Source organism: Micropterus dolomieu, linkage group LG06 (genome assembly GCF_021292245.1).
Source record: "Micropterus dolomieu isolate WLL.071019.BEF.003 ecotype Adirondacks linkage group LG06, ASM2129224v1, whole genome shotgun sequence".
Lineage (NCBI taxonomy): Eukaryota > Metazoa > Chordata > Actinopteri > Centrarchiformes > Centrarchidae > Micropterus > Micropterus dolomieu.
Genome location: NC_060155.1, coordinates 11,159,979 through 11,178,406, shown reverse-complemented (window position 1 = coordinate 11,178,406; position 18,428 = coordinate 11,159,979). Strand labels below are relative to the sequence as shown.

General features: G+C 37.7%; 1 protein-coding gene across 2 annotated transcripts; it reads right to left on the bottom strand.

The window, feature by feature from the left end:
• Positions 1 to 1,296: 1,296 nt before the first annotated feature.
• Positions 1,297 to 18,425, bottom strand: LOC123971889 (pituitary adenylate cyclase-activating polypeptide type I receptor-like). 2 transcript variants are annotated; one of them, XM_046050937.1, is made up of 13 exons: positions 18,339 to 18,425; positions 14,651 to 14,747; positions 10,330 to 10,440; positions 10,119 to 10,219; positions 9,939 to 10,036; positions 8,925 to 9,057; positions 7,400 to 7,553; positions 6,856 to 6,916; positions 6,266 to 6,335; positions 6,074 to 6,165; positions 3,544 to 3,673; positions 2,470 to 2,511; positions 1,297 to 1,583 (listed from the first exon to the last, which is right to left on the bottom strand). In XM_046050937.1, exons 1-13 carry the CDS (start codon positions 18,378 to 18,380, stop codon positions 1,359 to 1,361), a joined length of 1,356 nt encoding a protein of 451 aa, XP_045906893.1. In that variant the 5' UTR covers positions 18,381 to 18,425; the 3' UTR covers positions 1,297 to 1,358. The 2 variants fall into 2 exon arrangements, with proteins under 2 accessions (XP_045906893.1, XP_045906894.1); XM_046050938.1 differs by having other exon boundaries at positions 1,297 to 1,570.
• Between the last annotated feature and the right edge of the window lie 3 nt (positions 18,426 to 18,428).

Here is an 18,428-nt window from a genome sequence, read left to right as displayed (position 1 = left end):
TGTAGGAGATGGTTCATTCAAAAGGTTAAAATTATAAGCTATTTAATATGGCACGATGGGTTGAGGCTCAGGGAAAAGAGAGCAAGACAAAGAGTCCAATAAAATGCTGTACATATACTGTAAACCCATGACACTATGAGGAGCTCTGGATAGAAGCATCCACTAAATAGCACATGTTCACAGTCTGCAAGAACATGAAAACCAACTGGAGGAAACTACTGTAGCTTAAAGGCTCCACACTGACACTAGCTGTGAGGATAAATCACTTCAAAAAAAAGTTTCAATCAAATGTTGTATTGTATATATGGTGCCATTCTCACAGCAGTGCTTCCCGATATTTTTTGTTTAGTGACTCTTTAAAAACAAAAGTCAACTCACGACATCCTCACATCAAGTTTCTTAGATGGTTTAATTAGAATATTTTTAGAAGCCTGCAGATGACGAGAAAAAAAAGCTCAAATAAATGTCCTAACGTAATTTAATAGAGCAGAAAAATGTTGTAACTTGTTGTATCTGAGATCTCATCACCCTTCCGATTCATCTTGTGACTCCCAGGTTGGGAACCACTGCCCCACAGTGCTCATTCATTCTGGCACTATGTTCTTAATTAATTAATTAAGTTAATACAAACAAATAGTTTAGAATATTGGGCTGGATCTTCTGGGTCCTCAGGATATGTGATGAAGTCTACAGATTTGGGCTCCAGTTCCTTTTGTTTGAAAAGGTTATTACAATACTGCATTATGCAAAACAGAGACATTTTGAACTAGACACCAAAAGTAACTATTTACAAAGTCCATGAGTTTTTTTTTTTCAATAAATCTTTTGACATACTCTGTACTTATGGCTGATTGTAGAAAAATGTTTAAATTTAAGATGAAACATTTAAACAATGAGCATTTGTACAAGCAAGGCGAACGTTTGGTTGTTATTTAACTTTGGATCGTTTTGAGATCAAACCCAGGCAACCTGTACGGCACTTTGAAGCACATTTACTTTACACACCAGCAGCCATCTATGACCCCTACATTTCATGTTTAACTATTGTTGTTTTTTTTGTAACAGGGGCTAAATTTAAAATGAAGGGTAGGAAGGCAAATTTATAATATCAGTCTTAAGTTCACAAATCTATAGAGCCAACTAAAATACTCAAATAAATTAAATTTATAGAGTATAGAAAAATTAAATTATCAAGTATGAAAACCAGCTTTGCACCGCTAATGAATATCTAGTAAATGATTTTAGAAATGTTGAGGCCAATCTACACAATTTAAGAAGTGTGAGGGGCCACTTTGGTCTGTTCTGGTTGGTCTGGATGTACAAACGTGGAACGGCACCTTGAAGTTGACTCCTGCCAATCAGACGCTCAGGTCGGGAGGCTGATGTTGGCGTTCTCCGCCAGCGGGCTTGACATGCGTATCTGGGAGCTGCTCTTGCTGAGGATCGACAGCTGAGTCCCGCCGTTCACTCCACTGCTCGCCAACGAAGGGTGCCTTTGCTGCTTCAGGTCCACAGCAAAGTACCGGTTCACCGTCCAGCTGCGCCATTTCCTCTTGATCTCCGACTGCACCTTCAGGGAGAAACTTCACAAGGTCATTTTTAATGTACTTTAAGCTGTACCAGCTCCACGAAAAGGTACAGTACACTTATGTTGTGTGGGTAACAGTAAGTGGAGTATAAACATTTAGTGAATGATTGACAATAGAACATAGCAAAGCTGTAAAATAAGTCGTATTTTACTCATGGGCTGTTTTTTTAGCATTGTGGTATGCAGACCTACTGTATGTTTAAAATCCGTTTTGTTTGTTAATTTATAAAAATTTATTTGAGAGCAGATGTCATATCTTCCATCAGTAAGTGAGGCCTTACAGAGTTACAGCACATTACGTTAATATTCATTTGGAAAAAATTATAATAAATGTATGTTCTGTGTTAGGTTACACTATGAGACTAGGGATGTACACACACAGTATTTATTAATTAAATATATTAATTTAAGTATTTGTATTTATTAATGAAACACCAATTCTGGTTACACAAATTAATTATGCATTTCTTTTTGATAATTACATTTTATTTACTCTTTATGACAACTGAGCAAACTCCATGAAGTTGCGACTAAAAGCACATTGAAAAAAATCTAGAAAGTGAAACTTGAATTAACAATTTTTAATAAAATTCTTTAAAGGCATTTATAAACCGGTTAAAACTTGCCTGTGAATAATTTATACATAAACAATTAATACATTTTTATAATACTTGTTAAATATAATTACAATTATTATATTATTGTTATAATATATTATTATATGTTATAGTGTGTTATCAATCATTTATTAATGCCAGTTACTCATGTGCTATGTACATCAATATAAGGTATAATAATTTAGAGCATTTCTGGTACACGTCAGAAAATAACAAGTTGATCAAAATGTCACAAAGTGTTCATGAACAGTGACAAAAGCTTACCTCTCCATTGAGGAAACAGTAGAGGACAGCTACAACAAAGCCCTGAGGAGGAGAATATTCAATTCAGTTCAATTCAATTTTATTTATACAGCGCCAAATCACAACAACAGTTATCTCACAGCGCTTTTCATAAAAGAGCAGGTCTAGACCGTACTCTATAATACTCTATACTATTACTCTATTACTAATACTCTATTCCCTAGAATAGAGACAACACATAAGATAGAAACAGCTGAGGTGGAAATATGCCTTTATTTTTAAACTGAATCCTTATCAGTCTAATATTTTCTGTGGCTATGGATATAATTATGGAGCCATTTTTTTATGTCCCTCTAAAAACGAGTGTGTTATGTTTTATGGTCCAAGAAGTGTCGGTTCAGGTCGGTTCACAATATATTATTTAGGTAAATTGGGATAAATATTGGGTTTTGAGTAGAATGATAGGATATTCTTATTTGTTGCATTCCAATTCTATGGCTTTGCTGGTAAATGTGTGTATTTTTGCATAAAGCTGTGTCTTTCAAATGCGGAAAAAAATTTATAGTAGAAGATTTAAATGGTGCATATAAAAAAGCATAACATTCAGGGCCGCAACATGTCCATAATCATTTGTATTACCCATCAATCTGCAGTTTAAATAATCAATATTTATAATGTATTTTGAAATAGTTAGCAAGTCGTCTTATTTGATAAGCTGGAATGACTGATTGATTATCAAAATAGTAGCAATCATTTAATCTACTAATTGTTTAAACACAAATAACGAGACATATATCAAAAAGGGACTATTAAAGTGTAGTACATTATAAAATATCAACAAATATCTGTAAAAATTGAAGCTAAAGATACGTCTTTTCTTAAAATAAAAGAACAGACAGCGATAATCTTAATTTGTCTCTATATGATCTGACCGAGATATTCTGTCACCAGCAGTAGGTTCTGCCACTATTTAACTGACATTGTTATATCACAATATGTTCTCTCATTCATCCTCTGGTATTTTCCAAAGATTGGATATATTTCCTTTAATTGATACCAGGTGTTCGAGGAGCTGTTAGAGTTATAAAAGCGTACCTGGAAGGATCCAAGTCCCAGTTCGAAGACCAGTCTCTCCCTTTTGCTGACATCTTCAGGTGAGAAGGCGAACACCGTGTAGTGAATACCAAACAGGGGGATGAGCAGGAGGGTGGAGCGCGCCAGACGCCTATGCACACACACGCGCATGCACACAACAACAACACACACACTATTTAATAAGATTGAGGTGCAAATCAAAGTCATGTTTTACTAGTTCTGGTCAGCTGGATGTTATGCAAGAACAGAGCTACTGATGTATTGCAACAACACATTTTCTGACCAATCTCTTTCTTACTACATTCACACGCAGGTTTTACTTTTAGCCACAAATTTAAAAACAAAATAATCTCTCTCTCAAGTTCAATCAAGGCATCTGTGTTGTTTAAAATGCAGGCTCAGTCACAATTCTATTATCCATTAAAATGATGAGGCTGGAGTTTTTCCATATTTTTCTTTTTCTCAAGAAGACAAGAAAAGAAAAAGACCAATAATGAATTGATCTTACACATACAGAAGAGTTTTATTTGTGTCCTTATCTTGTCCTATCTCATGCAGCAAAATATAGTGTCTGACATACACATATGGATAAATGACACCTTAAAATAATTAAAGACATGAATGCGCGACACAGTGGTTTTTACAGTGCAGTTCAGTGACCCCCAGGGGCCCTTAAGGGCCAAAAAGCCCCATTATACTCTGAACCCTTTCATTGTGAGATGTTCAAGCTCTATTGTGATCAAAAACAAAAAACAATTTTGTGCTACTGTCTCTCCACTAGCCCTGGAAAAAAACAAACAAACAAACAAAACCCCCCAGACTTTTAAAATTTTCACACAGATTAAATAAATTCTCTGCATTTGTGTGTGTGTTTGTGTGCCCTTGTATGTCTATTTTTGTGAGGACTATCTCATGAGCTGGACCTGGTTTTAGGTTAGGGTAAGGTTTAGGGTTAGACATGTATCTGTGATGGGTAATGTTAGCAGCTAAAGGATGCATTAGGTCAATGAGGGTCTTCACAAGTCCAGAAGTACAAATGGAATATGTGTTTGGGAGGCCAGACCTCTAAAAAACCTTTAAGAACCCCTGGTGTAAAACACACACACACGACACATACACACACACATGCGGTCGACACAAGACAGAAACACACAAACACGTGTCGGCGGGCAAACACACACACCCACATACACACTTACAGTGTGATGGTGGATAACTCTGACATCCTGCACGAATGCTGAACAGCCTGTGTGGGCTCACTGAAGCATTTCTGAGCACAGCTGCTACACAGCACAAAGACAACACAACAATACAACAAAGACAATGTCTTTAGGGACACAGACACACACTCTCACTCAAACACACTTCTTCACACTTGGTCACGCACACACAGGTCTAAGCAACAGATGAGAATGACATTATCTGCAGGGCCTCAAAAGACACCATCCTGTGGGAGCCGAACAGGAGTGACGTCTGGCTACAGTACAGCTCCATAATGAGGCTCAAACGTCCTGCCAACAGGTACAACAAATTAATATATACTGAAACATGTCTAGGAGGATAAATCAGAGGTTTAAGGATAGAAATGTGAAAATAAGACATTTATAAATGCATGGCTCCTGTGTAAAACATTTCTTCTATTTTTTATTGTATTAAATAATGTATTTATTTTTGAATTACACACTGATCCACAGATTATTTTCATCTTGTCTGCATGGTGCCATAGTGTCTGAATAAAGGAAAAAAATGGTGCTAGTCTATATATTTTTTATCATCAACAAATCCCATGAAAACATTTGTTAGTCCTTCTCTCAATACTTCAAAACCAACTTCCCCATCCTGTGTCAGTGCCAAGCCCATTTGCTTTTACTGTAAATCTTTAAATTCAGGTCACAAATATACATTTTTAATTTTTAAAAGATTCTCTGTAGTTCTTAGCAAACATTACTCGAACTCGCCTCCTCAAAAATGGAAAGAAAGGAATAAATAGTGAATTTGGTGTGGACTTTTCAGCTGCAGATTAATACACATTTGGTGCTCTAGTGAGTATTTACAGCAGGATGGTGTGTGTGGAACTGACTGAAATTAAACGACAGTGCCCAGGTTCATTACAATGAAGTAACGTGTCACCCACTTCAACAGACCTCTGTGATGTTTAGAATCTTTTTCAGACACCAATAGAGCACTCTGGCACAGAGAAATAAGTTACAAAAGGCTTACGCTACACAGGGAATACTTGTTAGAAGGATCAATTCATTTTTGGTTTCGGTATTCTCATGAGATTTGTTAATGATAAGAAAAATTGAGAATACAAGCCTTTTCCTTTAAGAAGAAGTGCATCACATTTCTATAGGCAGGGTTGTTTATGTGCACATCATAAAGTCATGTTATATCATTTCAGTGATTTTTTTATGTGCAACATTTTTCTCACACACACACACACACACACACACACACACACACGCACGCAGTTTTGAGTTTTTTTCTGAAGACACACAGCATTGGTGTTAGCGGATTAGCTGATACTTACAGGTAAATGCTTGATTCGTTTCCTCCAATATCAGGGGACTGCAGCTTCTGGACCAGGATGATGATTATTCCAATGAAGAGGACAAAATTGATCTGCAAAAAACAAAACGCAAATTTACATAAGTCTGGAGGAGTTGTCATAAATCACATTCCAGTCAGTTAAGCAACGGCTGTGAATCAGCATCCATCATACCATAATGGAGGCCACAACTGGTCCTTTGATCACCCACCAGAGGGCAGTGTTCTCATTTGTGTCCCAGCACCTGGAGGAGGAGGTGCACAATGCATTTTAATAATCATTTAACATGCTGTCCTTAACTTTTTCCTTAACACATAACACCATACAGTACATCAATCAAGAGGCAATTTGCAGAGAAAGGGGAGTGGAGGGGAGAGGAGGATTTAAAATGGAAGCTGGCCAAACTAAAGGGAATAGAAATAATAATGAAGAGAAGATTATTTAACCTACTTAGGAAAATCTTTTCTTACACTTATATATAACATAATGTATTGTCCACATTTACCATTTAAATGGCAAATGGCTATTGTCCTAAATTCCAGAAACTGGATATGCCCTCCTCATCTTAAATTATATAGTTGCCAAGATGGAGAGGAGATACATTTGCAAGGAGTTATCGTAATACAGATTTTGGACTTCTGGCGGGCGATTCTCAGCATCCCGACGGCCTCTGCTTCTTTGCTTTCATACAATATGTTCTCAAGTGCCGTATACAACATGGACATGGCTAACAGCTGACAGGCAAGTTGGAAGAGGAGTTATACCCAGTGTCATGAAAGTGGAGCCTCAGAACTGCCCAGACAGTGACGCAGATGGTAGGAGTTCCTGCAATAACAGTGATCATTAATACACTGGAGCAAAACTGCAGTACAATTGGCATAATAAAACCCCGTTTACACTGTATTTATCTATATAGGATCAGTTACATGATAACTTTTACAAGCAATTATCATATTCAAAAGAGGAAGAATGTCTCAAGACAGTATTGCTACTTCAATTGTATTTCACATGTTACATGTTATTTAAAACATTTATTTTGTCAAGTTTGGTTGAAATCTCAAAAGTCCTTGGCACATAAATAAATACAAAACTGTTATAATGACACCTCCAGGATAAAGAGGTATTGTATAGGTAATGAGAATCCAGAATGTCTGGTAAACCCTATACCCTATTGTCCTATTCTAGTCCTCCAAACATAAAAAATTGAGAATAAAAATGTACTTACAAATGAATAAATTTACTTTTGAAAGTTGAAATTGTGGCATAAATGGTTGAATATACAGTATAAACAGAAAGAATGATAATCACCCCATCCTACAATGGTGTACCAGTAGAAGTAGCGTCGCTCAGGAAAGAAAGTCTCCACCAGCAGAGTGAAGAGATATAGACCTTCAATGAACAGCCAGAAATAGTTGGACATGACACAGTAATGGAAGAAAACCATCACTGCTTTACACGCCACCTGCACGTGGAAACACAGGGGAAGGTGCATCAGCAGAGCAAAGGCAGAGGGAAATCTATTTATTAATCTATTTAGTGATTTCACATCTGTATTGCTGATGTTGGACAATCATTTTAGGGCATTTGAAGCAGTGTGGATTTGTTATCATCTCACTTAGAAGACATGACCTTAAAGGTATATCATTAAATATGTTTGTAGGTGGTTGTTTTATCCACAGTAAAAGTAAATGTTGTTGCAACTTTTGCATGTGTAAAATCCATGTTAGATGGTCAGATTTTCTTTTGAAAGCTCAAGACAATATATGTCAGAGTGACAAATGTCCTTATTCCTGTAAATCACAGTGTAAACAGAAATCGTCGTCAGTGTGGTGACAGGGTTGCTACACACTGCACCGCACAGCAATTACCCTAAAACTGTACCATTTAGCAAATATGTGTGGATTAAACAGCCAGCAGCAGAGACACGCCTACAGGTCTGATGGACTGTCCCCAAAAGACATCATGTTAATTAAAGAGTCCATATTCTGAGTGGGGTCAGCCAATTACAGGGCTGATCTGATTCCCGGTGTCACGATACCATGATGGCGACCTGTGATCGCCATAGCAACAACGGTGAAGCAGAGGGTTTGAGAAAAAAAAGGGTAGAGTACCTATTGATATGTTAATGAGCATCTACTAGAAGATTTCTACTGGCCTTGCTGAAGACATTAGCGTACCTAATTAGGTTTATTTATCATGACTGCTTAACAAGTGTGGGCAATGTGTTGTTACCAGACAAAGGCTAAGAGCTTGTTCTGCATTTGTAATCAGGGAGTATTAGTCATCTAATAGCGTGTTTGGTTTTTGTAAAATTTGCATGTGATTGAAGTTCCTTCAAAGGTGCGTATCAAACACAGAAAGACTGGAGGAGAAGTGTTTCAAGCCCTTCTGTCTGTGAAACTCATTTTATATCTCAAACTGAACGTGCACAATCATATTTTGCACGCATGCTTTCCTTGGCGGCACAGCGATGAATCCTTTAATAAAGCTCTCTGGAACCAATTAACCAATAATCTTGAAAACAAATACAAACTTCTTATACTGATTCAAAACCTGCCATGGGTTATTTAGTCAGAGTAGTGATCATTTAGAATAATAAAGGCCTCATTTTGCAATTATCTGCTTCTAATTTCAATTAATGAAGTAATTAGCCTTTTGAACTGAAAATGACCCATTCATTTGTTCATTAATTAATAACCAACCAAGCAGTCATAGTTGTTTTCTTTGCTGTTGATAAAACCATAAAAAGAAAAAGTATTTCATCAGCCACTGATAATGTGTGTATTAACCTTTAAATGAACATACAGTATATTAACTAGTTGTTGTTACTGACTGTGTGCTCGAAGCAGTGGTCGCTGTCCTCCTGAGCATACAGCACACCATCCTTAATGAAGACTGAGATGGCTCTCAGGATAAAAGACACAAACAAGTTCATGTGAATAAAGTTCCTGGTGCAGTGGAGCTTCCTGGAGAGAAAAGAGAGAGAAAATAGATCACATCTTCACTCCTAAAAGTAAATTAATTAGTGCAGCTGGCCATGTTAGACCATGTACCCTTTGCTCGTTTTGCTTGTTTATCTCCCCTGTTAGTCACTATACTATATGTCTTAGCTCGGCATGTCATATATAAGTATTTTCAGAAAAGGTCAGGCTACTCGGGAATGCTATAGTTTGGCATGTCCGTGGTACTATACATGCTCCAGGCCAGTTTTTATGAAGAAAAAAAAACACTTTACTTTATAGCCCCCTATTTAGCATTTAGCTAAGCAGAATGGTTTATAAAACACCAAAATGTAGTTTTAGGCAGATATAATGGCATTTGAAGTGTTTATTAATGGAGATAATTGTTTTCTAACCTCCATTTTTTATATTACTGTATTGTCATTCATTATCAGTTTCCACACTAGGCTCCATTTATAGATTCCCACAGGAGGAGTTACTGTGGTTAACAAATACATTAATAAATATATGTTTTGCAACTACATTATAGAGTGTTATGAACCATTTATTGTTTATATTCCCAAATAAATACTTGATAAAGGCACTTATAGTAAAGTGTATCGAATGGTTTTCTACACACAGCAAACATCTGTATATGGTTAGAGAATGCCAGTAGGGCAGCAAATTATTGATTGTTTTCATTATTGATTAATCTGCTGATTTATTTCCTTCAATCGATTAATTATTTGGTTTAGTAAATGTGAGAAAAAAGTAAAAAATGCCCTAAATTCTTTGCCAACAAGATTCAAATGGTTAAAGAAAAGAGAACAAGCATAAATGAAACGTATTTTCATTTCATGAACCAATTTTAAGAAACCTGACTTTGGAAGCCGCATTGTGAAGCTCACCTGAATCTGCAGAGAATGACCATGGCTGTAGTCAGAGACACAAGCGATGTGCTGTAGCCAACGGTGTACAGAGCCTTGACTGAGGCGTAGTAGCTATCCTAATGTTGGAGACAGAAAGTTAGTCATGTGTCTCTGTGAGAAATGTAAAAGGAAATCTAGATGAGGTAGAAAAGGTTGTACAGGTTTAGTTGTGTTGTCATAGAAGAAGCAGACGTCCACATAGTGAGGGAAAGGTTCAGACCAGCCGTCCTCGGTACAGTTACGACTGACCTTCCCCATCTCTGAAAGTGAAAAAATATGTCTGTGCTGATTTGGGCTGAATTGAACTGAATGAAACACATTTTTATATACAAATGAGACCAAATTACATGAGACACACAGCTAATCTCACCATCTTCGGGGCCCATGAAGTCATGGAAGAGCTCTGGACAGCTGACCGCAACAACTTCACCAACACTGGCCGCCTGCCAGCAGGTCAGGTTATCCCACATCCAAGGACACACTGAGGAGCAGAGAACAGGAGAAAGAGAAACACAGTGAGGTCAGTGTAAAGGTCCTATCAGCTTTACTGCTGCTATAAAGGTGATGAAATGGTACTGACACTAATTTAATTGAACTGAACTGAATTCAATTCAATCGTACTCAATAAAAAGCAGCTTTCAAGTCTTATTACCTCTCTTGGCCCATCTCAGTCAGATCATCTTAACACTTAAATTTAGTTAGCCTGTTTTAATACTTATAATCATGATAAAAAGTGCTTCTTGAACAGAAGCACAATATGGCTTTTAAGTTGCTATGGGGAACTTTTTAGCAGTTATTTTTGGAGTTTCTGGCCACATGATGAAGCCCAATATTCACTCTCTTTTAGCTCTGTATTTGGTCTCTACCAACTCCTGAGGGAAATATCTGGCTCTTTAGCTGCTAAATTCTTCACTATGTTCACCAGCTAGTTGCTAACTGTGTCTGCTGTTTGGTGCTGAGCAAGGTTTGGTTTCACAAGTGGGGGAGACACAATGAAGGAAAAAACAGTAGAACTGAAAAGAATCAGTTCTACTGTCTTTTTAGGAGAATATTAACTGTTCACAGAAAAAAATTATGAACGCGTTTTTCAGGTTGCATCCAGCATTTTTTTAGTTTGCATACAGCCCTGGCAATATTCACCAATAAGATTAGGCAACCTGTGGTTTAGCCTGAGAGACAAAGGACCACACCTCTTGCTGCAGCAGCTGCAGCTCAGTGCTAGTAATACGTAAAGATGACTCAGATGAGTATCTCAACTTTTTTATCAACTCTGTTGGATTTTGTGGAAATTAGGCAATTGGATAAGCAGGTTTGTTTTTAGAGTTTTTTTCATGAAAACACGTGCTGTACCCGAAAACCACTATATGACGCTATGAAAGTGAACCAAAACTGTAAAGTGTATCACCACCTGTTGACATTCAAAATACAAAATAATGAACAAAGCATTAATTTAACATTTCTTTATTACTGCTTACATCACAATTTATCTATAGACACACACACACACACATAGACGCACACCTATTAGTGCAGCAATTTCACCAGAATGTAATTTACTGCAGAACTGTTTCCCCTGTCTGCTCACATCTCAACAGTACATCACTGCCAAAATGACCAAACGTCCTAAATGACAATAAAATTGACATCATCACCTCTCTAAAACAGAAACTGAACATGATAACCCTCATTAATGTTGGATTGCAGGGCTTTTGTGTTACACTTGTTGTGTTTGACAAGTACTTGCACTTACTGCGGTGCATTTGACAGTCGCAGGATTCATGTGTGCAGGAAATTACTACTCAGCCTGGACAGGATGGCCTGCCTTTTTACAACTTGGAAAAAATAAAGAAAAATTAAGGGATAAAAATAAATCAAGTACATTATATAAAAATAAATCACTTAAAAATGTAAAACATATACAGAAAAAAATATATATATAATATATTTTTAAAGAAATAAATGTGAAAATAAATGATATAAAAATATGCTTATAATCATTATTTTATATTTTATTATTTATCTTTATATTTCCACTTTTATTTTCAATCTTTATCTATTATTTTATTTATTTATCTCTATATTTCCTCACTCATTTCTTATTCTTTAACATATTTCAATTTTTTTAATGGCACTCCTTAGACTCCACAATCGGGTGTCACAAACAGGCTGAAATTAAATTTTACTCAACCCAGTTTCAACTTCTATTCATCTGCCATCATCATGCTCACTATAAATCTCAAATCCTGTATTTTTAGTGCTACTCTCACAGATTTCTTTTCTTCTCTGCTTAAATGTGTTTTATCTTGAGAAGGTCTCCATCCCTCCACCTTTTTCTCTCCATCTCTCTAAGTTTACCATGCTGTTTATGCCCGGGCAGTTTTATAGTGCTGCAGAGGAGTCTGATTGTGTGTGTGTGTTCACACGCATGCATTTTGAGTGTGTTATTGAGTGTGAGTACTGTCTGTGCATGGGTTCCTGGACATGGATGTGTGTTTGTGTTTGCAGACCTTTCTTCATTCTGCTTGGCTCTCTAATCTGTTTTGGTTCCGTCTGGTGAGCCGGACACGAAGCCAATTACCTTTTAAAGGGCAAATCGGAGGCAAATGAGCCGCACTGAGCTACAGAGGTAACCGGCTTAATAAAGCACTCTGTCTGCATCACTGGCTATCTCACACAAGATCCCACAGTATACTCTATTCACTGGGCTGCATAGTATCCACACACATCCTGCACATGCATAGTATAGAATACTTGTAAACAACCACAGCAGCTCAAGCACACATACACATACAGACATAAACTTTTCCCCATTAAGGCTGATCGTATCAGATGACTAATCAGTTTTTTGTAGTCTGAGTCATCGGGTGCAACTGCAGCAGAATACTAATAAACCAGTTGCCCAAAGAGGATTCATTCATCTTTTTTTATAATTTATTGGGAAAAAAATGTGTCATGAAGCTCCTGTAAAAATTTCAGATTAATTCATTAATTGTTTGGTCTGTCAAATGTACTAAAAAACTAGCGGAAAAACACCCATTATGACTTCCTAAAGGGTGAGGCAAAGGGAGACCCAACAAATTCTACCATTGGAGATGCTGGAACCAGAGAATGTTTTGTGTTTTTGCTTGAAAAATTATCGACAATTAAAAGATTATCAAAATACCAGCAAGTTTCTGTCAATGGACTATCTGATTAACTGATTAGTTGTTTTAACATTTAAAATACCCTAAAGGTATTTAAGTGTCCTGTTCTGTAGTGTGATGTTTAGGTGTCAGAATCTAAATAAAATGTCACAAATTTCAATCAACTTCATTCACAATTAGCTTCAGAGAAACTGTTGACTGAAGATGATTTAGTTCTGAAATAATTATAAATAATAATAAACACTGTGCAGCCCATTTGATTTTCTAATGGCTATATTCAATCATTATCTGGCAATTTCACGTGGCCTGCAGACTAATCTGAGGCCAGAGAACCTCAATTAAAAATATGATAACAAATACAAATAATTAATGTTTTTAGAAATAGATCTTGATGAATCAGAAAAAAAGAAAGATCGTCTGACTAAGCTAAAACAGACCACCACCTTTCTCTTTTTACTAATTTACTGTTCACATTTTTCTTTTCTCGTTTTCTACTTTTCCTCAAGTCCCAAATCAGATCTCTGCAAGCCAGGCGTTTCTTTATTTCCTCAACAACGATTTGCTGCCAGACACACAGAATAGTTCATTTTAAAGAATAGGAGGAAACAAGGGTCATTTAAAGGTGAAGGCAGGCCAACATGTGTGACACTATGGTTTGAAAATGGATAGTGCTATAGAAAAACAAAATAACTGTTCATGTTACAGAAGAATACGGGAATAAAATAGCAACCGAATGCCTGATTTTCACTATAAATACGAAACACTAAATATGCAATACATATACATTGTTATTTATAAATCAGACCTGTGTTCTTACCTCCTCACGGCATGTGACGTGAAAAAAAGATTTAAAAATACAAAAACTTCAATATAGCACATGCAGTTTGCTGTGTATCACACAGTAAGACATTTAATATCTATCCAAAAAGAGCTACAGCTCTTCTCCTCATTGAAATTGTTATCTAACACTCTAAAATCTTTTATTTGTTTCATATGTTTTTCAAGGAGCTGGAGGCTGTCAGCAAAGCCGTGAGTCACAGTGCAGTCTGGGAGATGCAGTCTGTTGGGCAACTTTCGAGCAGTCGGAGTCCTGTAGCAGTTGCTAATGAAAACCACAGCCCATAGCCAAGAAAATAATTGCTTCCAGGAATCACATACCAAGCTTCCTGTGTTGTTGGAAAAAAAGGGACATGTGGGAAAAAAATGCGAAAGCAGCGCAGCGTGACATTACAGGCAGACATTTGGTTTGTAAACTGGATGGTAGTCTGTGCTGTACAGCGAGCAGCCTTTTGGGGTGATGTACATAATAGAAAACTGCACTCATCTCCCATCCTTACATGACCTCTATGACCTTTTCAAAACTGATCGGATAAACTGACAAATGCCACATTGTTCAGTATAAAAACAAACCTGTTTTCTTTTAATTTGTTCCCAGAAAGTTCGATTTTTAGGGAGATACATGAGTTGACACATGACAGTGTTTTCTGAGAAACCTGAGACATGAACAATTTCATAACAACAGCAGAGGCATGAATGAACATCACTTACCTAAGTCAAGGTCATCGCTGGGGTTGTGCAGTATGATCATCTCCATGCATTTCTCATGTTCACGCTTGATGAGACAATGCTCGGACTCTGAGGCCACCTGGAGAAAATAAACAGTAACACACACAGTTTCACAAGAAATATTAACTATACTGATACTCTGCACCATTGAGAAGAGTGATAAAGGCCCTGAAGACCTGAAGACCACCTTCTCACTCTTGCCAAATGGGTACAACATAAATACAGCAATATTGTCCAAAGTTAAAATTATGCTGGTTATGTGAGATTCAACGTTTCTGTTTTTGTGTCATGATCTGGCTGTACCGCCCTTTTGGTCTCTAGTGTTTCCCTGTTTTCCCCCTTCCTGGTGTTTTTGTCCTCTGAGTGTGTCTGTGTGTGAGTGTGTGTGTGTGTGGGCATGGTGCTCCTTTCCCTCTCCTGGCAGACCAATCAAGAAACCACGTGTGACTTCTCTGGACACCTGAGAGTCATCCCACAATCCAGATTGTCAGTTAATTTCAGTGGCACTCACACTACGGCCAAATTTGGGAAGGCATCAGATTGTGACTTTTTTGCGGCCATGACTTTTCCCTGATTTCTTTGTCTGCTTGTACTTCAGGTTCTTGGTCTCCGAAAAAGGAGAGCCCAGTTCGTCTGCCTTGCTCAGTTTTAGCCCTCGTATGTGTAGCCTGCTCAGCTCATGCCACCTGCCTGCTCACGTAATTTCCCAGTCTGGAAACCGCCATCACATTTCATGTCCAATTATTGTATACCTTTAGTCTCTGTGTCTGCATCAGGGTCCATGTGTGTTTTTGTTAGCACTCTTGTGGGCAGAGATTTTTTGCCACGGAGGGGTTATTACCTATCAAATGAGATCAAACCACACCTAATGAAGCTGCATTTTCCTATATCTGTGATTGTTGCTTTTTCAGTCACAAATGTTTAATGATAGAGAATACTCAAGATGTGAAAGGTGCTTTAAAATTGCACTAATCAATATTTTTAATTTAACAATGGATAAAATAGTTACATGTAATGTGAAATGTGATTCATGGCAACAATCCGACAGAGAGGCGTCCCCTTTGGAGAGTTTTGGTGTCTTTTAGCTCCTTGTTTTTGGTTTGAAGGCCCATTACTTCACTGAGTCTCATTGACCTCATCAATTTCATTTCAAGCCACAGCAGGCAGCTGTTTTCTGTGAAAACACCAATGGCAAACAGAGAAAGTAAAACCTATTAGACCCTATTAGAGGGAATACATTCCTCAGTTGGCCAGAAATATGACTGGAAATAAATTCTAATGTGTCTGTTTGCCAACTAAAATATGTCAATGTTCTGTCTCCAAGTGGACAAACAAATTTACCAATGCAGGGGGAAAAAATCCAATTTATCCTGATTGTTATACTATCTGTTTGTGTATGTAAATATTTATCAGCGCATTTACGAGTAGCCTGTTTTTATTCCAAAATCCTTCTCTTTTCAATTCCTGTAAATATTTTTGATGACTCATCCTGCCTGCTGACTTTATTAGCTCATGGGTTGTAGTAGCTAGGGGAGTTAGATTATGGGTAGAAAATGTGTGTTTAGTCTTTATGTTGGCAGTGCTTGAGAATATGTCAAAATATGAAAGCTAAAGATGCACTAAATGCTATTTCACTAGGAGAATAATCAGACAAGGTAGAAAACACACTATTTACCCAGAGGTAGTATAGTAGTGTATGTCTATCTTGAGGCCAATATCTGTTTTGCACCCTCAGCTTTCTTGAACCTCCCCTCTTTCACTCTCACTGTGAAATAATAGGTGTAATAAGTCGCAGCCCTCTGAGCCGTGGCTGATTCATCACTTTATCTCTCTGCCCTCCAATATGAATTCACTTCAGGCCTCGCTGCCTAGATAAGATAGGACATCAAACGACTGGGAAGATGCCCTAGGATTCACTTCCTTTCTTTATCAAGCTCCACATGGGCAGAATTTTAAAACACTGCACGAATTATGTGAAACGCTATTAGAGCTATCATCTATCTAGTTTCTGGAGCGATTCCATTTCCAGACAACACTTATAAACACACATACTGGACACTGCCTCACCACAATGGCAAAACAAAAACAAAAAAAAGAAATAAACATATTAAAGAACACACTTTTTATGTTGACAGTAGTGTTTGATATGATTTAATGAAACTGACATTGGCATTGAGTGAAAGGAAGACCTCTTTGTACCCGTAGCAAGAATCCATGTTGCTAAGCAGCAGGTAACCAGCTAGGAGCCAATACATATTGTAGGCAAGGCTTCCCAGAAATGAGAAATAATTGGATGCAGATGACTAATATCTGTTTGGCACGAGTGCAGACAGGCATGTAAGATGACAGTTTTAAATGTGTTATTCATTCATTTATTTATATAGACTCCTAGCAGGTGTTACTGAGTTTGATTAGTATTTTGTTTTTACTTTCCCATATTTACAATAGGTATTTATTTTTCCATGCTAATCCGATCGCATAGACACATGCTTCCACACAGGCATTTACATCTCCATTTACCACACACACACACACACACACACACACATTCCTGAAGGGTGAGCAACTGTTGTGAAGAAGTGGCTTTTTTTACACCCAAACTTAATAATGGATTTACCAAAAGCTAGTGCAACTCAATCCAGGTCAACTGAGGACTGTTAAAACCTAAAACAGGCACCACGAAAACATTACATAGGCCAGAAGACAGATCAATGAAAGTGTAGCTTATTCTTCTATCCAATCACTCCTCCCCTCTCCTCTCCTCGCCCTCTGCCAGATGTCTGTCCAGATAAGCTGTCCATTTTGAAGCTGCAGAACCATGTTTCCCTCCCCAAGGCTATTTTTTCGAGGGCCAGATAACTCAGTAGCTTCCACAGCGCCACGTAGCACAGATAATAAAACTGGCCCACTGTACAGACCCATTTAAAACACAGTAAGTGCACCACAACACACATATCTGCCACATCAGCAGCTGTAGGTCAGCTTGAGCAAAGATATCAGCTAGAGGAACACTTCATATTGGTGCGGTACAGATGTTTGTGCCTACAAGGTTGCATTCTGATTTAATTTTAGTCTACCTAGTAACCCTCATCAAATTGGTATTATTACTGTTTTTACTGCAAAAGATGTCATCATCAAAATGATAATGCTACATTTATTTTTGCATAAACCAAAAACAATTTCTGTATCTGTGTAGCTTCACCAAGGAAAATGCTGCTGTGCTGCATTAGTGTGCTGAATATAATACCTCCCACAAATCTTGCACAACTCTTCCATCCTGCTTTTTATTTCTATGAGACCTCTAATAAAAGTGAGTCACAGCAGATGGATAGGCAGCTCTCCGGTCAGCCGGGCCATCTGTTATTGTTCTAACAGGCGGCCAGCCGTCTTAGCAAAGAGCTGATCCAGGACCTGTAGCGTATGCTGATGTGCTGATGCGGCATATGGTGATTTCCATGCTTCCAGTGCCTGTCACAAACACACCCGCAAGAGTGTACGTATGAAAATCTGAAGCTGAGAAAGTGATGAGAAAGAGGGGGCTGATGATGGAGACCCACTCACTCCCTCATATGTGGATATGGTTACATATTCATGTATGCTCCTGAACACACACACACATACTTACACAGTGTACACAGCACACATAGACGCATGCACACAATCTACTCACCAAGGGCAGCAGAAAAATTGCAGTCAGCAGGTAGCCTCTCATTGTCTCCAGTGAAGTGTTTGTATCCAAAAGGCTCCACAATACGTGTGT